We start from the raw sequence: 25,448 nt of genomic DNA on the forward strand, positions 1-25,448 counted from the left end.
TCTATACAGCGCGTTCACGGAGGAGGGGCGGGGCCGACACTTGCGAGGATTCCATATTCATGAGTGGGCGGAGCCATGAGTGGAAATAACACAGGCTACACCTTGTTTTCTAAAGCAAATTGTTTGCCCAGGTTATTTGAAGGATTTTTTTTTCAAATCAGGTGAATAGGGTGGTAGGTTTCAATTATAAAATAAAATTAAATGGATTGTAAATTTTAGATGTTAAAGTGTATTATATAATAATAAATATATAATAAAATCAATTAAACATTAAATAGGTCATAGAGGATATAGGGATTACATTTTAATATAAAACAACAAATAAAAATAAAAATTAATAATTATATAACAATGTGTTTATGTATTAAATAAAAATTTGTATATGTACAAGCCTACTATATAATAATAAATCAGTCAAATATTAAATAAATAATAAAGTGTATCGTGATTTAATTCTAAAATGAAATCAAATTAGATTAATTTAACTAAAATAATAAATAATAAGTGTATATGTTAAATAAATACATTTATATGTACAAGACTATCAAATAATAATAAATATATAACATAACCACTATATTAAATATTAAATAAATAATAAAGAGTATCGGGATTCAATTATAAAATAAAATAAAATAAAATACAATCATACAAATAATAAATAATAATTTATATGTCAAATGAAAATTTAATACGTAAAAGACCATATAATAATGAACATATAATAAAACCAGTTCAATTTTGAATAAAATAATAATGGTTATCAGAATTCAATTATAAAAAAAATTAAATGAAATGTGATATTTTATATGTACAAAACTACCATATATAAGTACGTTTATAATAAAATAAATTAAAATATATTGACAAAACTGAACCTTAGTCAGCTGAATGCCATTGTATCTGTATTTAGTTGTCACACGGTTTTTACAACCATGTTTTGTTTTGTTTTTGTCCACTGGAAATACATTTTAATGTTTCATTGTCTTAACAATCCACACCAAGGCACTCACAGACACAATCTTTGCCAGTTTTTGTTCCCATGAGCCTGCACAGGCGTAATCTATGCGTGAGCATACCAAAGAATGTCAGTCGAATCGCATTAGGCATCTCTCTCTGACCTTCTTTCCTGGTGTCTCTGCCTTATTGCTTTTTCACTACTTCACTTGATTGCATTCCAACGAGGTTCATTTGCTACACGTTTTGGCACAAGTTGCCATTGTGGCAGTCCTGTTAATATGCATATATTATTCATGAGCAAGAATCCTGAATATCACAACACAGGACCCCTGCTAGTTCGCCACAGAATCAGCCTTAGTCTTTTCATGCCTTTAATGGCAGCTGGTCAGAGACGGCTCTTTCTTGGAACAACAAACTGCTCTTTTCAAAGCTTAAACGTGAAGCGGTTAATCATCTCCCAGTCCATGTTAGAGGAGTCCCAAAAGAAAAGAACATGACGGGAATGAGGGGGGATAGAGAAGAAAGGGCGATCAGAAGGGGGATCTCCTGTGTAACAGAGATGGAGGAAGGAGGGGCTGATAAAGGTGGGGTTCTTTATTTTTAAATTAGAGCAGCTGGGTCTCAGTCTCCTTAAAGAGCTGTCATGAATAGATTATGGCACAGAACCAAACAGGAGCTGCCAGCCCCTCCCTTTAGGACACGCCCCCTCAGCTTCTGCTGGATGGAATGAACTGCATTACTTTGACAAGACAGGAAGAGTGCAGGTAGTAAATTACATGTGTAAAAAAAAAAAAAACCTTAAAAAAGGAAACTCGTCTTATGAACAAATAAACACTGTTAGAAGATCATAAAAGACGTCTCTTATGTTCACCAAGGCTGCATTTATTTGAAGTTTTGCTTTTTTTTTCGATTAAAAAACATTTTCTATCTGAATAAATTTTCAAATGTAATTTATTCCTTTGATCAAAGCTGAATTTTCTGCATCATTACCCCAGTCTTCAGTGCCACATGATCCTTCAGAAATCATTTTAATATGCTGATTTGCTGCTGCTTCTGCTGCAAAAAAAAAAATAAAATACTTATTATCATCAGTGATGGTGAGAAATATAACTCTTTTGTAACATTCTAATTTTATTTTATTATGTAATTTAATGCATCCTATTAATTTCTTTCTCTTTAAAAGTAATTCATTTAAACTTTTGAATGGTAGTGGTCACAACTAATCAATCATGATCTATTTACTATAGTATTTAACTAATTGTTTAGCTGTTCTGTACATTTTCCAGGACTGGAATGACATTTTCAAAAAGTGTGAAATTGACGCTGACAAATTCAAATATTAATCTAGGAGTCTAAAAATATTCAGATAAATCTAGGAGTCTAATAAGCATTTTATCAAGGATCCTCAGATCCTCCCAATTCCTCAGAACTCAGTGACATCATAGCAGCTCAACCACAATTTACCAAAACTGATTTAAGCATCACAGTAGGCCTGTAGCCACAGGCAGCAATATGCTGTCAAGCTGCCAGAATCATGCAGTTTTACATTCCTCTATCTTCACACCTTATTTATTCATGCATGACTGATGACAAGGGTTTACTCACCCTCATGAGAAAAACTTTATCAGTCTGTGATTTTGTCTATTTGCATGTTTGTTTATTCGTTTGTTTCCATTGACTTCGTTTTTGGAGACTGATCATTCGTATCTGGGATGTTTTACAGTAATATCGCGCTTTGTGTTAGTGTGTTTGTGTATGAGCTGAAGTTCCCACAGTTTCTCCTCTGCTTTCTTGCACTGACCTGCATGTCATTTCCCTGCAGGAGCGACGTTGCGAAATATGTCAGTTTGAAAATAACGAACAGTTAATGAGCAACTGTTGTTACATATTAGATCTGCAATGCTTCATCTGTCCTTCAGATTACTCACAGACACCCAATGAATGTGCACTGCAAATATTATTTCCTTAAAATATATATTTTTTTCACCTGTACATTAAGGGGCATCTGGACTGTCCAGCACCTGATGGAAATGACCAGTCCTCCTAATCTTGAGCCAAAAGAAAATGATTGGCAATGTTTGAGTTCGTGCGAAGGAAAGTTTTGAGTTTGTTTGATGGGAAAACGTAGCTTCCTTCTTTTCTTCTGGAGATGAAATAGCTCAATACAAGTCAGACACTGTAAATACTTTCAACTGGACCACATGACGAACACGTTTCAGATCTCTGTGAGGTTAGCTAGCTAGATGTTGTCATTGTCTTCAGTGAAAAAGTGCTGCAGTTTCTACAGTCTTCTATAGCTGCGCTGTGTAGTCGATAGCACAAGTGATGAGTTTGTGTTTCAGGAAATATATGATCACACATATCTTTATAACAGATAACCAGATATAAGAAAAGATTCCTAAGAACAAAAGAAATGACAAAAAACACAGCTTAGAAATAAAATGTTGTGCATCTTCTCCACAGATACCATAGATAAGAAAACAAAAGACATTTGACCACAACAAAAAGGTTCCTGTACTATGACATAATAAAGTATAATAAAAGATTACAATTATGGACACAGGTCAAAGCTCACACGTTTGGCAAAACATTGAAAACAAGACCTTCTTTCTGTAAAATGGCAACATTTCAGCGGCACACATTTACATCACTTTCTAATTGACTTCTACATATAATTAACCTACCATGGATTCATGTCAACAATGTGTGTGTACTCCTTTTCGGTCTAATCATACGATTCATCATTATTTCAGTGCTCCACCTCTAAAACAATGATTATTTTTGACCACTGTTACTAATACTTTTTAACCTCCCCCCTCTGACTCCTTTCTGGAATGTACCGTCCACCTTTCAGAAATTCCCGATGGATAAATCAAATTCCTCCCAGATTACCGAGGTGAAGGAGGATATTAAATAGTGTCTTCATGATCCATTTGTCCTTGTAAGCACAACTTGTAAACTTTACGCTAGAGTTATCACAGATGAAGAGTCAATGGAAGAGTATGTGTGGGATCTCAAGGGTGTGTGTGTGATTATATTCTACCATCTGTGCTGAGAATGTGTGTCCTGAACTCCCCCTCATCTTTACTACAGAGTTTATGTGCTGGCAGTAATAAAATGACCTCAGTCATGTATGGGCTCGATATATATGCTAATATATGGAAGTGTTCCAATGTCTTATAGGTTTCATATGTTTTCACTTCCTATGACAGTATATTTAATATATGGAAATGTAATAAATGCACGTATTACATTTGCATATGGGAAATGTTGTAATGAATAGATGCAAGTAAATAGTGTTTTTTATTAATATACATTGTTATATTTGTGCATGGAAAAAAATCTTTGTATTTATTCAGTTAGAATAATTTGAGTTACATTTCATTTGATCTTATTAATAAATTCATAAATATTGTGATATATACGGAAACGTTTTAGTTATATGCTGGAATAGTCTTTATCTTAATTGTGTTTATTAGGCAGATAACAACAGCAATCTCTCTTGGCCGTGAGCTTGCTGTCCGTTTCTCAACAGGTGTTGTTTTCTTATGAGACTTAGCTGAATCTGCGACCTGGTAAAGGGACATCATGTGGCAAAGGCCACGTTTTGTTTAAAGTTGTTTTGGTGCAAACCTCCCATCCGTTCCCAGAGAAGCGGTACACGGGACCAGCTCGAGCCGAGACCCCGCACCACGGGCCCTGCAGCTGCACTCGGTGGGACGCATCCACCAGCTTCTCCTGATTACACAGTAATGAGCAAATAAAAGAATGGGAATACTATGATTCACTCGCCACAACACTTGCAGGATAGTCGCATAAAATTTGTAAGTGAATGGTCAATAGAATCAGAAAATGAGCTGTGTTATTGCCTGTGTGCATCTGTTTTTTTTTAAGTTGTGAGGCCTTAAGTGTATATTTAAAAAAAAAAAAAACCCCAGCGGTCGACCATTGGTTTGTGAGCTAGACCTCATTATTTGACTCATGTTTTGCTTCAAATCTACTAATCTCAGCAGGTTTGAATGAGGGTTCAGTTTAGGATTACAGCAAAAATCATTAGCGTAGTATAAAAACCATTGTATTTTAAAAGGATCTTCACCAATACAGCTTCAAGTGTCTATTGTTTGTGTGTGGAGAGGAGATCTAGGCTGCACACGCATGTGAGGGAGTTGAACTCCTCCATCCCTGATGTGTCAGCAAAACATTTCACACTCTGAAAACAGAGCCAGCGCTGCGGCAGGTTCAAGATGCACATCTGGACAGGAGATAGAGACAGAGGAATATAGTACAAACTAGGGGTGGAACGGTTTGACTTTTTCATGGTTCGGTTTGTTTCACGGTTTTAGAGTCATGGTTTCGGTATGGTTCGGTATGTGCTATGCTTATAGAGAAACTATACTTAAAAAAATAAATCTAACTACGAGCAACAGCACAAATAAATACAATAGAGTAAAGATACAAATAAAATAAACAGTGATTTTCATTTTTTTTTTTTTTTTTAGGGAGCATTATTTTTTAGGTCCATAAATTGAATAAAGTAATCAAATGTAAACAACATCGCATATTTGACTGTATAAATTAAAGATTGTTCTTTATTAAAGTTGCTTTTTAATCAAGAGCAGTGAGTGATTTCTTTGTTGTTGCTGTTCGATTAATATAAAGACTGTCACTTTAAGAGAATACACTGATACAGTGGCCTACGTTCAGCCGGCTGTCTGCTGTAGGATACTTACCAAGACGAGCGTTTTGTCATTATTTTTGTGTGAATTTGTCCATTTAAACACAATACTTCAGAGAGAGCTTATATTTGCGTGCCTTCTGAGGCGCGGGTTTGCGCTCTTTGGGTGAGCGCATGCACAATTCCTTTGCTTCGCATCCTTTGGCTCTTAAATGTTTAAATTGACAAAGCTTAAATGAGTTTAGTTTAAACACAGATATCAACGTGTGCTGTTCAGGTCTCATCCGTGCACGGGTGATGACGGAATAAATGAGTGCTTATATTCCAGCATAAGGCATTCACATTGAACAAGAGTGCATGGTTTGTCCACGTTTTTTATGTCTGGGAATCCAGAATGCACGTGCATCAGCAGAAATATATATTAGCTGATCCCTGTTTGTTTACGGATTTAAGTTGAACCGCGGTCCCAGCACGTGCCGAACCGTGTGTGGTGAACCGAACGGTTCGTTTTTTTTCATTGAACCGTGCCATCCCTAGTACAAACCAAGCACAAAACAGACAAAAATGCATGTAATAAGTTTACATAAAAAGTTCAGGTATGCAAATAATCTCAACGTAGCCAACAAAAATATGTTCCTTGAACGTTCAAATGTTTTTTTATTATGCTTACTGAAGAACGTTTGTTCAACAGCTGATTGTGGAGCGCTGAACCCCCTGAGTTGTTCTGAAATCACTGCAGACCACGTCATCAAAGGGCTTACTGATTTAATAAAATGCTTACTAAATATACATTACAGGTCAGGTTTTCATAAACACACCGCAACAAAATTTAACTATTTATTAATAACAAAACAGTTTTTCACCGAACTGCGTTGGTTTTCAGCAATGTTTAGCAGAACATAATTAATGTAATGTAAGGTCACAGGTGTGTTAATGGAGTTTACACTCGCTTTAAACGTGCCTCAACCAAACATAATAAAGAAAAAACATTTTTACTACAGTAAACATAGTTTATGCAATCAGTCTCTCTGTCTATCTGTCTATCTATCTATCTATCTATCTATCTATCTATCTATCTATCTAGATGGATCAGTGGTTGCCATATGACGGAACGTGGAGAGCCAAATGTGTATATATGGATCTGAAAGGCCACCTACTAACTCTACACACTCGCATGACGTCACCGTTTTCAGGGATTCCCGTATTGAGTGTTTACACGAAAACGATAACGGTGGCGTTTTCAAAAACTTGCACTTTGAAACCCGTTTTCAAATATATGCGTTTTACACACACACACACACACACACACACACACAAAACTGAGTTCAAACTGTGTGACTGCCATGTATTGTAAGCACATCTGGTGCAGCAGCATATGCTCAACCCTCTACCCATCCCAGAACCATTCGTCCAGTTGACCAAGACAAGGGATTCATGATTCACATTTTCTCTCTTTCTCTCAACACTGACTTTGTTAGGATTAACAAGCATGGATATAAGTTAACTAGGCCTAAAAGTATGTACACAATTGGGTATCCCCTGCAATCCTCCACACAGAAAAGGTTAAATGACACAGTAATGTGGTGTCCTTATAGTCCTTATAGAAAACTATTTTTTTTAATTGATAATAATAAGAAATGTTTCTTTAGCAGCAAATCAGTATATTAGAATGATTTCTGAAGGATCATGTGACACTGAAGACTGGAGTCATGATGCTGAAAATTCAGCTTTGCATCATAGGAATAAATGATATTTGAAATTTGAAATTGTTCAAAGTACCTCGTCAGAAGCATGCACTTTCTCTGGTGTCGAGAGCCTTTCACACTCACTCAAACAGCCCACACATGCTCATTTATTGTGTTCACTTTTACGTGCAGGTCTCTGGAACGGCAAACAAACTCTCTCGTTTCTCTCAGTTTTACTTTCATGCCGATGGACACATCAAAAATATGCCACAATGGTGACAGTGACAATCCTTAGGATTTGCAGGAAAAGCATCAATTTAGCAATAGTACTCTACAGTAGGTATAAACTCTGGAGCATTAAATACTTATACAGGCCATAACCGTGTGAAAACTCTATTCAGAATATTATAGAGTTGTGTTGCTGGGCTAGAGGACAAGAACCTAACAACAACCCAGAACACCCTACAACCTCACAGCAACTCTAAAAACCACTCAGAATATGCTAGCAAACCCATAGTAACACCTTGCAATGGCACAACAACTGCTGTTTTCTTCTGAGAATGCAAAATAGTTATTTAAAGAAATAAACAAAAAAACAATAACCAAAAATGACACTCTAAACGGTGCAATTCAATTAGATAATTTACATAAATGTGTAAAATACCACAAAAAAACAAAAAACAAACATAATATCATTAGTATCAGAAATCAGAAATTTCAAAAAATATTCAGCTTTATTCATGTCATTGTTATATCCAAAAATTGCAATTTAAAGCAAAACTATATATAAACAAAAAGCTATAAACTGTGTGTGTGTCTCCCAGTTCGGTTTGGCTCTCAGCACAGACGCAGGATGCAGGACACAAATCACAGACCTTACTGTTATTATATACACACACACACACACACACACAGTTGGACTGATACATTCATACATTCCCATTTGCCCTCATGAGAGTCTGACACAACACACACCAATCACAGAGTGGATGTGCCAGATTCAGAGTGTTTCTGATCGTTTTGATTGGGTGGAGGTTCAGTCTCATGGAGAGGACGCTTGAGGAGCTCTTGGCTTCAAGGTTTGGTTGCACATTACTCAATAAAAATAACTGAGAATTGTCCTCTTCATTGTTTAATTTGCTCTCACTGAAATGTTTTTTAAGTTTTGACTAAATCTAAAATGCTCTTTGTCAGTGGTCCACCCTGCAAGGTTCAGTCACTATACCCATTTACTGTAAATGAATTAGTGCTATCAAAATATGCATTACTGTGTCTTTCTCACTTCCAACATCACCTAGACGTGCCATTTTTTAGTCAGGAAGAATCCAGATCTGGACGAGATTTGAAAAATTAAAATGGATTTGTCTGTTAAAAGCATATCTGTTATCAATCACATACAGCATAAAATTCATAAATCCACAAAAACAGTTCACCTGAAAATTACAATTCCTCTCAGCTTTTAATTACCATATTTGATAAGCTCTACTTCTGTGCATTGATCAATGTTTATATGTCAGTAAAAACAATCAAATGCATTGATCATAAAAATCAACCGTCTCTCTTCAGCTAACCTGCTCAATTTACAGCCTTATGGATTACTTTTACAATGATTTTTGATACGTTTTGAAGCTTGAACATGTTGACTGAATAGACTTTCAATGGACAGACAAAAATGATGAGAGAATATTACAAATATTTTGTTTGCGTTCAGAAGATGAACAAAAGTCTTATAGGGTTGAAATGACATAATAGTGAGTAAACGATGACATCATTTAATTTCTGGGTAAACTATCATGTTTTGTTTAATTACCAAACTAATCGTTTATAACAAATTGATTTGAATGATTAAATGTAATTTTCTTAAAAAACAACAACAACAACAACAAAAAAAAAAATTTATATACTTTTTAACCACAAATGCTCATCTTGCACTAGCTCGACTTCATGCATTACGTAGCCACATTGGAAAGATCACACGTGATGTAGGCGGGAGAACCATCCCAGCGTTTACAAAGGGAACATGCAAAGAAAGTCAAATACCTTTTACAAAACAAAAAAAAAAGTTAAAACAACTTTGTTAGATGATTTTAAAGTTGGTGGAGAAAATGAGATGGAGTTTTTCACCCTACCTTTCTGAACCGGAGTAAACAGACGAAGAGTTGACCACACGTGACCTTTTCAACCTGATTACATAATGCGCAAATTTGTAGATGCGAACCATAGAGCTAGTGCATTTGTGGTTAAAAGGTATATAACATTTTATTGTTTTTGTTTTTTAGGAAATGACAAATTGTTTCGCTAGATGAGACCCTTTATCCTCGGCTGGGATTGTGTAGAAGCTGCAAAGCCCATTGATTCCCATTGAAGTCTATTATATGGAGAATAATACTGGAATATTTTCCTTAAAAACCATACCTTCTTTTCGAATGAAGAAAGACATGAACATCTCGGATGACAAGAGAGTGAGAAAATTATGCTATCAGGAAATATTTTTTCTGGAAGTGAACTAATCGTTTAAACTAGGCCTACAAACAACCTCACAAAGTTCATTTCGAAGACTTATAATATAGTAAGTGAGTCAATTCAGTCAATGAATCATTAGAGTGTTTTTTTTTAAAGTGTTTTTGACTCACTTAAAGGAATCGGCTAATAAGATTTGTTCATTTCTCATTTTGTTTTCCACAAACGACAGAAAGCTACACGGGTTTGGAGTGACATGAGGCTACGTAAATGATGAAATATTTAGTCTTTCTCGTGCTTCATGTGTTTCTCCAGGCGACAAGGTTTCCCGCGGTTTCTCTGTGGTGTAAACAGATCTGCAGTGATGATGCCCAGGGCAAAGGCTTCAGCTACAAACACTAATGCCGCTCTTTACAAAAGCTAGCTGTTTTACACACACAGAGAGAAAGAGAAGAGAGTTCAGAAAGACTTGTTTCTAGTCAGTTTCCTTCGAAACCACGATTCTTCCACCTTCACACACACAAACACAGGCGTTTAGGAATGTCTGACCACATGATCACGGCTTGTAATGTGTCATGGCCTGCAGTTTTCATCTTGTTTTATGCACTCCCGATTGGGTTTTGTGTTTATGCACGCCTGAGAGAAAAGCAAAAACGAGGGAAGAGAGCAGAAAAGCAGAGCTATATTGAGGCCGACAGATTAAATGCAAAGCAAACCTCGTAATCGAATACAACTGTGTTTATGAGTGAGGGAGAAGCGCGGCGCACGCCGCACAAGGCAAAAGGAAACTGCTCGGTCATGAGTCACGATGACTTGATCTCCATGGCAAACTCGTTCATTCTCACTCTGCGACGGTAACCGGACCCATGGAGGAAATTACTACACACAGATGAATGGTTGATGGTAAGAGCAAGTAAGAACATGAGCTCTGGTCAAAACCAAGTGTGCTGCCTTGCTACCTTTTAAGGGTGCTCCCTTACTGAAATAGAACCTCATAAGTGATCGATTTAGAACTTTTTGAAAGATATTTGGTAATTAATCTTTCAACATGAAGAATTTAACGTTTTTTTAAAGTTACTTTTCATTTTCTTTGCATGTACACTCTTAAAAATTAAGGTTCTTGATTGGCATTTATGGTTCCATGAAGAACCTTTAACATCCATGGAACCTTTCCATTCCACTGAAGGTTCTTTATAAGAAAAAAGTTTCTTAGATTATTAAAATCTGGTTCACTGTAAGAATAAAATGGTTCTTTTAAGAACTGTTGACTGAAAGTTTCTTTGAAGAGCCCAAAAATTAGTTCTTCTATGGCATTTCTGTGAAAACCCCTCTTTGCGACCCTTATTTTTAAGAGTGTTTAGTGGAATGGAAAGGTTTCATGGATGTTAAAGGTTCTTCACAGTAGATGCCAGTAAATAGCCTTTGTTTTAAAGAGTGTGGGTTTGAATTTGGAGACGGCATCTGAATGAAAATCCCACACGGCGAACTGAGGCGAATAATTAAGACCACAAACCCAAGAGAGGAAACCAAATGAAACCATTAATCCGAACAATCATCTCTCTCGTTCGTGATATCACCGTACAACATCTCATAAGACCAAAATGAAGGGCTTTTAGATGATTATGACGCAAAAGGAGGAAAGATATGCCAGGATGTGTTCTAATGCAGATAAACAATATAATAATTTGTAATGTTAGACAAGAAAATGTTTTCTATAAAACAGTTATTGAAGTACTATTACAGTCTTTCCACTCCAAAATGTCCTTGTGATTAATGGTGAACTTCACTAGCAGTTTCTGAGGGAAAATTGTTTCTACACTAAATTTCTTTCAGTGAAGGTGTGTTGATAGTTTGAGTGAAGGGTCTTTACAGGTGATTATTAGGAGAGGATTCCTGTCTGAAGCATCTTGTGTGTACAGAAATCAGTCAGTGCAAACTCTGGCCTCATTTCACAGTGTGCATGGAAAACACACACAGGTACGCCTGGCCAAACTGAGACGCTCTTTCACAGTTTGCAGAGAAAGACACAGACACTAACATACACCTTGCTGGGCCTATACGGAGTAAATTAGTCTGTGCAGTGTAAACTGTTCATTTCACAAGCCCCATTAGCAAATGCACGAGGAAAAGTTTTGACGTTGAATCCACACAAACACATACAGGTATGCTTTGTAAATCACTGAACTGATTCACAGTATGGAGCCAAAAGCACACACTTCACAATAACATGTTGAAAACAGTTAATTAATATTTAAGTGAAAACTGATATTTTTGACATTTTCAGGATACTTTAATAAATAGAAACATCAAAAGAACAGCATTTATTTGTAATATTCAAGACATTTTCAGGGCATCTTATCGGTCTAACTCTGTAGTCGCTGTAGTTTTGAGTCTGAAACTGAAGTTCAATGTTCCAAACCTCTGTCACAGCAAATCACGATAAACTGCTCCAAGTGACTTTGCATTGGTTGGAAACATTTGTTCATGTGAATCTCAATGTTTTTTGACAAGTTATTATGGGTCTTTCACTGTACACTGACTTTTTCTGCCACTGAACGGCTCACTTAAACAAAGAGGAAGGAACATATCAAGCCCCCTCTTCCCCTTCACACACAAATGAAAACAACACAACACAAACGTGAAGTATTTCTCTGGCTTGTTTGCAGTCAGTGAGGCACATCTAATCCTTCCACTGATGAGTGAGACTGTTTCCTCCAATTTCAGAGCTTTGGAGTCTTTTTCTTTTGCCATCAGGGCATTCAAACTAGTAAACCTGCTATTTTACTATAAGATGAATCTCTCAAAGCTTAAGAATGAAGCCTGTTTTAGGAACCTTTACCACTTCTGGAATTTGCACGTTATGACAATTATGTACATTTTAATACTGAATTCTCATTACTGTATTGAAAAATATATATTTACATATTATATATTTAAATTGTAAAGTATTTATTTTTTATTGTTGTCTGTTGTGTAACCTTTAATTTATGCAGATTTATGCAGTTTTCTTTACTAAAATCAGGATTATTTGCATTATTACTATTATTTTAGTTGTTGTTTTTTTGGACATTTTTCTCCCAAATTACTGTAAAGCAACTAGATATTTTACTCGTTTTTATACTATTTCATAGTTTTGTAAAAATTTTCTATTATGACTAATTGTATTCATGTAATACAATTTAAAAAAAAAAACAGAAATGCAGTACAATTTGGATGATGTAATCATTTTTCACAGTTGTCATTGTTTATTATTTTTATGGTTTAATTATTTATCAGCATATTTATATTATAAGCACACTGTATTAAGGTAATAACATTTATTATATTAAATTGCTGGTGTTTTTACTATTTATAAGCAGAATTATAAGCGCATTACATCTATTACAATGAATTATATTCAGTGCAATAAATACTAACAAAATGTATTGTAATAATATTTTCATATATTATTTTCACACAGTGTGACCCGAACAAAGGGATCCCATCTCTGGTGCTGTAATGTATCAAACATGCTGTAAAAACAGCCTAAAGAGAGAGCTGGAGCTGAAAGAATGAAAAGAGAGGGGAACTGATGGAAAGAGGGATTGAGAAAGGAAGAGAGAACAGCCTGAGAGAGGGATTAGATGAGAAAGCAGTTCCCTGCAGCCTGAGGCTGTGGATCGACTGAACGCGCTGAGGCCACTTCCTCTCCGGACGCTCTGTTTAAGCCACAGAGAGGACTGGACATTCCTCCTATTGTCCTAAAGCAGAGGACACCACGAGCTCAGGATCCCATGGGCCTCAGGGAAGAGAGACACACACAGAAAGGGTGACACTGCGACTTTTAGACACATGCACAGAACTGATGCCCCTGCGTGATGTCAGATTTCAACCTGCAGCAAGTTGCATGACTTTATCTCAAGTTTTATTGCCACAATTATTAAAATGAATGCCTGACTGATTAAACAAGTAACAACACATTCTCCTCAGCAAGTTCTCCTCTCAGAGGATCTCATTAATGACACTTTTTGGAATATAAAAGGCCAAATTAATACTCCATACATTTTGGCAGCATACTGTCAAACTGTTTTCCAGTAATAATATGTCAGAGTAAGAGGAAACCCCAGAGCAAGACAGGAAGTATTTGGTGAAATACCCAGATCTGTTCTCCATTAACCCTTGAAAAACACCTCTGATACAGTGAAGAAACAAGCACATCGGACGATGGTTTTCGTATCTAATACATGCCTTCAGTATCCAGATGATTCAACCCAGTTAAAGATGAGGGGAAGAAATATCAATTCCTTTTCTGCACTGATTGAATAATGGATGGAGGTCTTTCCCATGGCTCTCTGTGGTAATGGCTTCTTCATGCAGCAGTGCAGTGAATGCATAGTTTCCAACCAATGTGCCATGCACCGTCTCCACACGGGCCAGAGTTCAGTCCCTCCGGTGACCGATAGCCCACTTCAACAATCTTTGCCACTTTTTTCATAACCCATTTCAAAATTTCGCTTTTTAGTCTCTCTTTTCCTTGTTTCCTTATAACCTCCAAATGTCGGATTTCAGAACATTTCCATTTCTTGGGTTTTCCCAGTGGATCTATAATGCTGGTTTCAAGGGTCAAAGCCGCTTTTTAAGCAGATCAGGTTCTCCAAAGTGAAATAATAAAACGCATTACATTACATTAATTACATACATTACATTATATTACAATGCATTACATAGTTATTTGAAAAAGTAATCTGATTACGAAATGCACATTACTTGTTAACCATTACACCACCGCCCCCATACATTCTCACATTCTTCATAATATATTTTTTTGAGTTAATATTTTATGACTATAAAGCCACTTTTATGACCATTTAGCCACTTCCTAACAACTGAAAAAAAAAGCTTTAAAAAAATATCTTGAGCTTGTGTCTAACTATACAGATCTTATTCCAACCAAAAACCCATTGAAAAATCCATTGACTTTAGGGCAATGGAACCAGAAGTGCTAAAATCGAACCGGGTTTTGGCCTACAAAAATGCATCATCCCTGCAGCACTCCATTGGTCCTCTGTTGTTGTTGTATTTTCGTATTCTTAGAGTATTTATTTATTTATTTTCAAACCAACAGCCCAGCTGTGAGCCATCTAGCGGACCTGAAAATGACTGCGTCAATACAGACACATACCTATGACAAAATATACATGTTACCAAACAGGCAAACATACTTTATAATTAATGGTTTTATATCATATCATAATTTTTCTGACATTACTACCATAACTGGATGAGTATCTTATTTACTCTAATTTTCAAACACTTTTTTTTCTTTAATCCTAAGTTAAATGGGTGCTTAGGAGCTTGTTAGTTTGGCCTCTTTATTGAAGAATTTTCTGAAATACACATGGAAAAAAAGTGCAATACACTTCACTGTTGTATAGACTAGCAGTAAGCATACAAATTCCAGACACATCTGAGCCATCCTTCTTCTTTTCCTATCAAAAAATGGCAAAAAGCCCAAGAGTCTAAAAACATCACATGCTAATATTCAACAGCATGCTTGTGTGTGTTCATTTCAGTGAGTCCCAGTGCAAACAGTGGACACTTTTGCATATTGGCCTCTTTAAACCCAATTTAAAGTCACTAATGCACTAATATTGGTTCTGAGAGTGATGGCATGTCTGTTTGGCTGCTCTTTCTACCATTGGAAGGCCCTTATGAGCTTGAGGGCCCCTGAATGCTCATAAATGCTACATGAATTAAAGCAACACCTGTTTGAAACTATTGACGTGGCAATAGAAAGACACGGCGAGCAGTACACAAGCAGATTATCAGCAGCTGTTCCAGCGCTCCTCTGACCTCCTCCTGAAGGAGCGAGAGAAGGGCCCTCATCCGTCTCTATTGTGTGGCCGTTTCTGATTGGCTCTGTTGTTGCTAATGGAGTTTATAGTGGTTTAATTGAGTGGAGTAAATACACGGAGCACATCAATGGAGCGGCAGGCAGATGCTGGCAGAGATAATAAGGGACGGTCTATTCTCAAGTATTTAAAACTAATTCAAGACTCCATTATCCCTTTCAACCACGCGCAGGAGAACCACAGCACAGATGGCAGGGTGACCGTTTGGGCCAGAGAAGAGCTTTCTGAGATCCTTTTCTTTCAAGCAAATGCAGCGAAAAGTGAACACAGGTCCCTACAGCTGAATGAATGACCAGTGGAGCACAGAGTGAAAGACCCAGAACTACATTTGCAGACTGGTTTATGTTAGTTACTGTTGGTCTGGTCATGATCTCGCAGATAGACCACTCAATTGAGATCTATCTATCTATCTATCTATCTATCTATCTATCTATCTATCTATCTATCTATCTATCTATCTATCTATCTATCTATCTATCTATCTATCTATCTATCTATCTATCTATCTATCTATCTATCTATCTGTCTGTCTGTCTGTCTGTCTGTCTGTCTGTCTGTCTGTCTGTCTGTCTGTCTGTCTGTCTGTCTATCTATCTATCTATCTATCTATCTATCTATCTATCTATCCTTAAGGTCTATAACCTGTCTTTTTGAACTACTTTTTTTGGTTTTGTTTTGAATTTTTACTTATTGGCTTCAAGTTTTTAGTTTTATTTGGTCTCTTACTTGCTGTTTGTCTTGTTTAGTTTTGTATGCTTTGGTTTTGTCTTGTTACCTGCTGTTCAGTTTAGTTTAGTTTAGTTTTATCCTTTTTTGTTTGCTTTTTACTTGAACTTTGGTCTTTTAGTTTTGTTTAATTCTGTTTAGGTAGGTTTACTCTTGGTTTTTTTATTCATATGCTGTTCTATTTAGTTTAGTTTAGTCCAGGCCGAGTTTATTTTGGTCTTGTTTAGTTTTGTTTAGTTTTGTTTGTGTTTGTTTTGTCTTTTTACATGCAGTTTGGTCTTTTTTTTTTTTCTACATTTGTTTAGACATTTGTTTTTTTACACCTGTTCAGTCTTGTTTGCCTTTTTAGTTGCTGTTCAGTTTAGTTTAGTTTTGTGCTTTTATGTTTGCTTTTGTTTTGTCTTTTCCTTGCAGTTTGGTCTTGTTTAGTCTTTACTTGCTGTTTTGGTTTGTTTTGTTTACTTTTGTTTTGTCTTTTTACTTACAGTTTGGTCTATTTTAGTTTTGTTTAGTTCTGTTTAGTTAGGTTCACTCTTGTTTTTGTTTTTTTGTGTGTGTGTGTGTTTTTTTTTAAAGTCCAGAACGACGTTTTCTTTGATGAAATCTCTGGCAAAAGGTGTGTAACATGCTTTCATAATGACTTTCTATGATATGGACACACAACTTGAAATTATGACAATGGATGATATGACAAAGAAGGGGGTGTATCAAGACACACCAGATCCCAGAATGCACCTGGTTGTGCAGCCCAGCCAGTCTGTTCCACTCATTCGCATCCAAGTGAACAATAAGAGCCCTCACTAAGAAATACTACAATACCCTTTATGAAACACTGTTATCACCCTTTCCTTCTCCACAACACATACACTAAGCCCTGAGAAAGCCTGACCACAATACAAGGGGCAGGAACTGACCAGCCTATGAATACAGAGTCTCCTATTATCACACTATGTGTTCAGTCCAAACACTGTGGTTCCCAGGCATGAGACGTATTATTCAATTTAATGAATGCCACTTGACAGATAAAGAGAAAAAAAGAGTCTGTGAATAAAGAGAGTTAGTACGGCTAATTCATCCTTTATCTCCATAAACAGCATTTCATTGTAATAGACTTCTAATTGACTTTGACCAATCTGCTTGCTTGAGGATTTGAAAAGGATCTTGGGGGGTTTTGGGGCTGAATGCATGTGACAATATATGCTCATTGCACAATATTTAAGAGTTAAATATTAGTGTAACATGTTGAAATATATTTTGAAATCAGTTTTCATGTTGAAAGCATGTTGAAATATATTCTGAAGTCAATTTTAAAATAAACTTATATAAACAGTGTGAGCTCTGTTGGGCTCGAATGATTATAACTCAGAGCAATATCTCAAGATCATAGACGTTTTGTGCAATGGTATAAAATATGTTTTGCAAAATTACAGATAATCTAATAAAAGAAGGAAAAAACACACAAAGGCCAAATTTAAATCATTGTGGAGTAGGAAAAGTCTTACCAGCCCTGTGTTCAGAGACTCCGATATCCCACAATACACTTGGGGCATAAATCACCACCGCTCACTACAGAGGAAAAAAGAGAACATCAGATTTCATTTGCAGCCACATTCAACTAAAATTATACAATATCTGTAATTTTAGATATAGTATAATGTTATGACTGCAACGCCACATGAGTTATGTAAAAATACCTTCATATGCTGTTAATCACAGCTTATGATATGTGGTTACGCAAATATAAATTGCAAATACAGTGGCCCCGAAAAGTTATTGGAGACTTAAACCACACTTAAAAATGAGGTGAGACCCTTGAGCAAGGCACAAACCCCCAACTGATCTCCGGATGTGAGTTCATGGTGTGTGTGTTGTTTGTTTACTAATGTGTGTGTGCACTTGGATGGGTTAAATGCAGAGCACAAATTCAGAGTATGGCTCACCATACTTGGCCACAGGTATGTCACATCACTTCAGAATGGAATAGCCGATAACTACATTTATAATAATGTATGAATGTTTTTTTATTTTTCACATATTGTAAAATTTAAATTTTTTGGAACATTGTAAAGTATGGTCCTTGCTGATTTTCATTGAAATGTATTATGTTAAAATGTTAAAGGCAACAAATAATGTTTTTTCTTTTTTCTTGGGTTGAAATAAATAAAAAATAAAAAAATCTTTAAATATTTATTTGATATTTACATTTTTAAAATATATTTGTAAAATATATTTGCATATCTAAAAATGGCCAAACATATATTGGTATAAATATTTTATGTTTTAAAATGTATTTATTTGCTTATTTTGCTGTATGAGAACATTTCATAAAAATAAGTTTCTTAAGTTTACATGTTAAAACAGTAGATATGAAATTGAAGTTACCAATAAAAATAGGTTTTCAGAAAAGCCTGAATAAAATTAAGTGTCCGAATACATCTTGGGCACATTCTGGTTTCTTACTGTGCCTTGCATGTTTTTGTGTCTGCCATAACCAAATCGACCATCCTATAAAAGCAAACTGATATTTCAATATAACATTTGACAAACTTTACCACAGAACTTTAATCTCAGACTTTATGGAAATGCAAAGAAAACTGACTGGACCTATGAATAGAAGAGCAAACATAGTATGAGTCTCCACATGAACAATTTTATGTACAAGCCGACCATAACTACTGTAGACAGGCAAACAATGGTCATTTTCTACCTCTAAATGACCTAGAATTGGTCTGAGAGATACAAATCAATGGCCAGACAATAAAAGTGTGGCTTGTTTATGGACCCCTTCCATTAGTCGATGCCTGTCGCAGTCTGACTGAGATAGCCGTTACCCAGCATTCCCCAAGGCTGAGGCCTCTATAGTGTAATTAGTAAACCATTACGTAAAGCCTTTGCATCAGTGCAACAAGGGCAGCGTCGCATTCCTGTGACTGTTTTTGCTGTTAAGCTCCAGTCAAGCTGCTTTCCAGGGTCGATGTTCAGTCAGAGGTTTGCTGGCCGTGGGATTCCAGCGATGGGTCTGAATATTTGTTATTTTATCATAATAAAAGAGATTCTTTGCTGTCTGTGAATTTCGCACACTGACCTCCATGTTCAAGGCTGAAGATGGATAAATAGTAGAAGTCTAAAAATGTGTAAGGTGCAAAAATCCAATTTCTTTTTGTAATGCATGTTTTGTCAGTGGCAAGAGAATGTGTTTATACAATAATGTATGCTTGTAATTATTTGCTACTGTACTTTAAAAACGTTATTAGATAGTCTTGCCCATTATTTATGAGCTAAACATTCTTGTATTAGAATTATCCATTAATTTCCTTCTAACAGTGGGCAAACTGAACAATCTGCAAAGATTCTTTTTAAAAACTATTTTTATCACAGTTGCAGAACGCACCTGAGGCAATGTTCACAATGTATACCATTTCTATTTAAAATGTTGTTCTTATAATTTAGCTTTCAGAGTTTTAGCTTGATTTTCTAAGTGAAAAAATTAATTCCAAAAACTAAAATTGGGTTTTACGGTGCTGAAAAATAAATAGAATTTATATATATATAAATAGCATATTATAAAATAAATAAATAAATAAAGAGAAAAAATAAAACATACGTCGATTTGGCTTAGGAAAGACGTCATTGCAACGATTTAAAAAGGTTATAAATTATTCTACAACCTTGCATTAAGCGCCACCAGCTGGCTATATTAGTATCAATGCACTATAAGTTTAAAAACATATAAATAAAATAAGTATTTTCTTTGGTATTAAATAAATAATTTGGTAGCAATTCTTACAGCAAATATTTGTAATTTATGTGAAAAACCGTATCACATCAAGACACGACTGTTTTGTTACGACTGTTAAGTTATGGGCTACTACGGTTGCCCTTAAAACATCAGTTTTAGTCTCTAAATATTAACAGAATCCAAATAAAATATATAAACTTCATAGTACCTACTGTTAACTGCAAGCAATACTTTCTTCTCTTTTTTTCCTTAAATAATAATAACAAAACTGTATTTTCCGGCGCATGCGCAGTCCGTCAGGCGGATCCTCGCTCATGGAGGATGTTGATGTGCAAACTTTCCTCACCCTTATCACTAAACCTGCTGCATTAATCAACCTCTGGTAATTTACTGCTGTTGACCCGTTATTGGTTGATGTCGTGATGGTGTTTTAGTTTGATGTTTTGGGGGTTTTGTAGGTTTGTGAGCTTGATGGCCGCTTTTGTTTATTTCCTGTTGTTTGCGTCTGAATTCAGATCATAATCTGTTATCATTGATGTTACAGTTATCAAACGATTTACTAAATGCACGTGCTTCTAGATCATTCAAACACTTATTTAACAGTATTTGTTGCTGTTCTGCGATATTTGGATGCTCTTCGCCGCTTTAGCTGTGAGTGCTAACTGTTTATGTCAGGCTAGCAATGAATGTGAATTAACTGAGGTTCTTATGTGAACTGCTTCAATCTCAAATAGTTTATGTGTGAGATAATAGGGATGAGATATTTTATATTAAAATCAAACCAAAATATTGAATGCTATTCATTCAGAATACCTGGAGTGTTTTGTCTCTCCAGTTTCGCAGGTTGCCAGATCCTCTGGCATGTTATCCTCCTGATTAATTGACATGTTTTGGTAAAATGGCTGCTGAGCTGTTTCCTGCCAAAAAACTGTCCACTGTCGCGCCCAGCACTGTTCAACAGTACCAGCAGCAGAATCTCAGCAACAACAACAACACCGTCCAGGGATGTAACTGGCAAGGCTTGTATCCCTCCATCAGAGAGAGGTGAATCACTCTTCTCTTGTGCATTGCTCTGTTATGCTGCCGCCTTAGACGTCATGTGATGTTGCATTGATGCTCTGGATGTGAAGGGTCTCACTCATTTGTCCTCTGCAGAAACGCAGTCATGTTCAACAACGAGCTGATGGCTGATATTCATTTTGTGGTGGGACCTCCCGGAGGAACCCAGAGAGTCCCGGGACACAAGGTGCAGAATCACCACGCTTCAGCCATGTTTAAAAAATACTGACATTGAATCACTCCAGTAAATGCAATAAGTTAGAAATGAAATAAATTAAATATTAGAGTAGTTTAATTAGATTACTCCTCTTTTTTTTTTTTTGAATGCAAAATTGATTTATTTTTTCCGTTTGGGGTGCATTATAACCGGGACATGTTCTTGAGTGATGCTTCCGGTCTCTTTTTGTCTTTCAGTACGTCCTGGCTGTGGGCAGTTCTGTATTTCATGCCATGTTCTATGGAGAGCTGGCTGAAGATAAGGACGAGATCCGGATCCCTGATGTGGAGCCAGCGTCATTCCTCGCCATGCTCAAGTACGCTTTTCAGACTCTAGCGTATAGATAGACACTAAGCTATTATTTCATTAAAAGACACAGCTGTTGTGGGGTCATGAAGATATAAATTTATACAATGATTTGCACTCTGTTTTCAGGTATATCTACTGTGATGAGATTGACCTGTGTGCCGACAGCGTCCTCGCCACGCTGTACGCTGCCAAGAAATACATCGTACCTCACTTGGCCCGCGCTTGTGTCAACTTCCTGGAGACCAGCCTGAGTGCGCGAAACGCCTGTGTCCTGCTCTCTCAGAGCTGCCTTTTCGAGGAGCCCGACCTTACGCAGCGCTGCTGGGAGGTGATCGACGCGCAGGCCGAGCTCGCGCTCCACTCCGAAGGATTGTGCGACATCGACGCTCAGACTCTGGAGAGCATCCTGCGGCGCGAGACGCTCAACGCCAAAGAGATGGTGGTGCTGGAGGCAGCGTTGAGCTGGGCCGAGGCCGAGTGTCAACGACAGGAGCTCCAGCCCACCATCGAGAACAAACGGCTTGTTTTAGGAAAGAACATCTACCTGATACGGATCCCAGCGATGGCGCTCGATGATTTCGCCAACGGTGTTGCGCAGTCCGGCGTGCTGACGCTCAACGAAACCAACGATATCTTCCTGTGGTACACAGCGGCCAAGAAACCGGAGCTCAAGTTCGTCTGCAAGCCACGTAAAGGGTTAACGCCGCAGTGGTGCCACCGCTTTCAGTCCTGCGCGTACCGCAGCAATCAGTGGCGATACCGCGGCCGCTGCGACAGCATCCAGTTCGCCGTGGACAAGCGCGTCTTCATCGCCGGGTTTGGGCTGTATGGCTCCAGCTGCGGCTCGGCCGAGTACCAGGCCAAGATCGAGCTGAAGCGCCAAGGCAGCGTGACGCTCGGCGTCGCCATCATCAACTACTTCTCCGACGGCTCCAGCAAAACCTTCCCCGTCTTCTTCGAGCACCCAGTGCAGATCGAACCCGACACCTTCTACACGGCCAGTGTGGTTCTGGACGGGAACGAGTTGAGCTATTTTGGCCAGGAGGGCATGACGGAGGTCCAGTGTGGGAAGGTGACCTTCCAGTTCCAGTGCTCCTCGGACAGCACCAACGGGACGGGTGTGCAGGGGGGGCAGATCCCTGAACTCATATTTTATGCTTAAGAGAGCGTCCCGTTCAGCACTGATTAATCAGAACCCAATCTTCTTGTTCCTTAATGAAGTGCTGCTCAGATTTTGCACAAAGGCTGCAAAAAAGATTATTAGAGATTACTGACAATCCATAGAGACTATATTAATGTTGGTGCACCTGAAAATGAAGTTCGGTTATACTCAGCCTCATTGTCTTCCAAACCAATATGCCTTCTGTGCAACGTCAAATTTCAGACTTCGAATTCTTAAAGTGGTCGATTAAACTTGATAGCTGTAATTTAAACACCATGAAATACACTTTACTGTGCTAAAGTTAATACTTTTATTCAGCAAGAACCAATTAAATGGATTAGAAGTGACAGTAAAGACATTATGATGTTACTAAAGTTTTCTATTTCAAATAAATGCTGTTTTTTTGAACTTTCTATTCATCAAAGAATCCAGTTTAATAAGCAATAATTAATAACAATAAGCAGCACAGCTGTTTTCAACATTGATCATAATCAGAAATGTTTCTTGAGCAGCAAATCATCATATAAGAGTGATTTCTGAAGGATCATTAGACAGTATTGATGCAGAAAATTCAGCTTTGCATCAAAGGAACAGATTACATCTTCAAATATATTTAAATCGAAAACGGTTCTCTAAAATTGTAATAATATTTCACTATATTACTGTTTTTACCGTGTTTAGAAATAAACGCAGCCTCTGTGAGCAAAAAAAGTTAACCAACCCCAAACTTTTTTGTTGTTATTGATTAGTTGAGGCTCTCAAGTTTCATTTTCCAGTTGCACATATTCAAAACTTGTGGTTTCTAGACACTTTTGCCATGTTTGATGTTGATGAAAGCAAAGGCAGTTGGTTATCACAGCTAGATGTTATGGCAAGTTAAAATCAGTATGCAAAGTAGATTGCAGTCAATGATTTATAATTAATAATGACATAAATTTCCATACGACTTCGGCTCACTTGGACAAGGGTGAATTAGATGACATGAGGTTGAGTAAATGAACTCATCTTTATTTTTGTGTGATGTATATGTTGTTAAGCGCAGAGATTATGATTCACTTATTTAGCTGGATAGATCTTTCTTGAAAATGACAATAATACTAAAGATAAAAGTGTAACTTAAAAGCTTCAGCACAAATAACATAAATCCTCATGAAGCGTTGGTCTCCTGTCGGGTTAAAGGTCACGCGAGGTTCACGTTTCCTCCTGACTGACACTTATTAAGCTAAATAACAGCAGACGGGTTTTGAGGAAGATGATTTATTATCCTGAAAGCTAATTTGTGAAGCCACACACTTGATTTAATCTACAGAATCATATTTTATTGCCTTGTGTGTCGTATCGTAATGAAACTGTATTTTGCTGAACTCTAAAGTATTTGTATACTTTTTTTACTCAAAACGTGAAGCACAATTTGTCCTGAAGCGTTTCGGTAAAAACTTATTTTCTCTACTCACTATCCATGTCATCCTATATTTTATAACATTTTGGTGCAACACGACATTGTATGTGAGTGGGATGAAGTCAAGAGGGGTTTTACAAAGACTTTGAGAGGAAAGATGAGGAGAGGGAGCTATTGCTTCAAAGTTTTGAGGTTTGGGGCAAAACTCAAGGAGTTCTGTCACTTTTCCAAACAACCAGACTTGGGAATTTTGCTAAAAAAATGGGCAAAAAAATCCCATAGATACCGAAGGAGGGACCTGAGCCACATAGAGAGCAGAATATCATAGAAATGTGGGTTGTTTACTAAAGCAGTAAGAGACCAGAACACCTTAGACACCAACGCCCTGTCAATCATCCATAACAGTTTAGCAGCATGGCGGCAAGGTCGAGCACCGTTTGCATTTGCTTCAGAAACTGAACAAATGATACTGTGGTGATAAAATATATGTGATAACCCGAAACACAACACAGCACCCGAGCTCTTTCAGTCGATGTCAAACCTTAAATGCACTATTCCTCGTAAAGTAGCTGTTTTTGTAACACTGTGGCACAATCGAGTATCATTTCATTCCATTGGTTTTACTTCTGAAATACTTGTGATCTGGAGTTCCTCTTTATTCAGTCAAATCAAACCCTGTTGTTGACATTACTCGGCTAAAATCTGTTATTTGTGCCTTTTCTGGATTGGGTTTACTGACGTGATGAGGATCTTACATGTACACTTTGTTCCTGGACCATGAATTGAGATGTCTTTACATGCTCTGAGCACTGGTCATATTCACTGGAACTGGAAGTGTAAGAGGTTTCATTCATTCGTTGTTTTACAGTTGTATTTGAAAGTGCCAACAGACTTGAATGTGTGAGCTGCGTTTGTCAACATGAATAAAGAGAACATTAACTCTATCTTACACGTGTCTGTTTTTCATTATTATAGTGACAATAAATCTAAATCAACAGAAACCTGTTTTTGCCGCAGCTCATATTTGAAATTATATTCTACAAGACTTTATTTCGCTTCTCTATGTTGAAGTTCAAACTTTTTATTGTGATTGACTGCTTATGGTTTCACTGTACATATCCATGTGTTTGTTGCGTATTCTTAATGTTCTAAATGGGATCAAAATG

The 25,448-nt window shown here is 36.9% G+C and overlaps 1 protein-coding gene and 1 long non-coding RNA gene across 4 annotated transcripts in view; both read left to right on the forward strand.

Annotated features, from left to right (window-relative positions):
* LOC132142722 (BTB/POZ domain-containing protein 3-like) overlaps positions 1-23,447 on the forward strand; it is a 285,051-nt gene extending 261,604 nt beyond the window's left edge. The window contains exons 1-5 of one of the 3 annotated variants that reach the window (XM_059552811.1): positions 20,415-20,518; positions 20,972-21,180; positions 21,292-21,382; positions 21,610-21,728; positions 21,848-23,447. In XM_059552811.1, the coding sequence (XP_059408794.1) occupies positions 21,035-21,180; positions 21,292-21,382; positions 21,610-21,728; positions 21,848-22,883 (1,392 nt within the window). In that variant the 5' untranslated portion in view covers positions 20,415-20,518; positions 20,972-21,034 and the 3' untranslated portion in view covers positions 22,884-23,447. The other 2 variants (XM_059552812.1, XM_059552813.1) reach the window with 2 other exon arrangements.
* Positions 23,448-23,585: 138 nt separating this feature from the next.
* Positions 23,586-25,231, forward strand: LOC132142723 (uncharacterized). The gene is made up of 2 exons (XR_009434102.1): positions 23,586-23,702; positions 23,789-25,231. It is a non-coding gene; the product is annotated as an uncharacterized LOC132142723 (long non-coding RNA).
* The last annotated feature ends 217 nt before the right edge of the window (positions 25,232-25,448 follow it).

This window comes from Carassius carassius, chromosome 6 (genome assembly GCF_963082965.1).
Source record: "Carassius carassius chromosome 6, fCarCar2.1, whole genome shotgun sequence".
Classification (NCBI taxonomy): domain Eukaryota; kingdom Metazoa; phylum Chordata; class Actinopteri; order Cypriniformes; family Cyprinidae; genus Carassius; species Carassius carassius.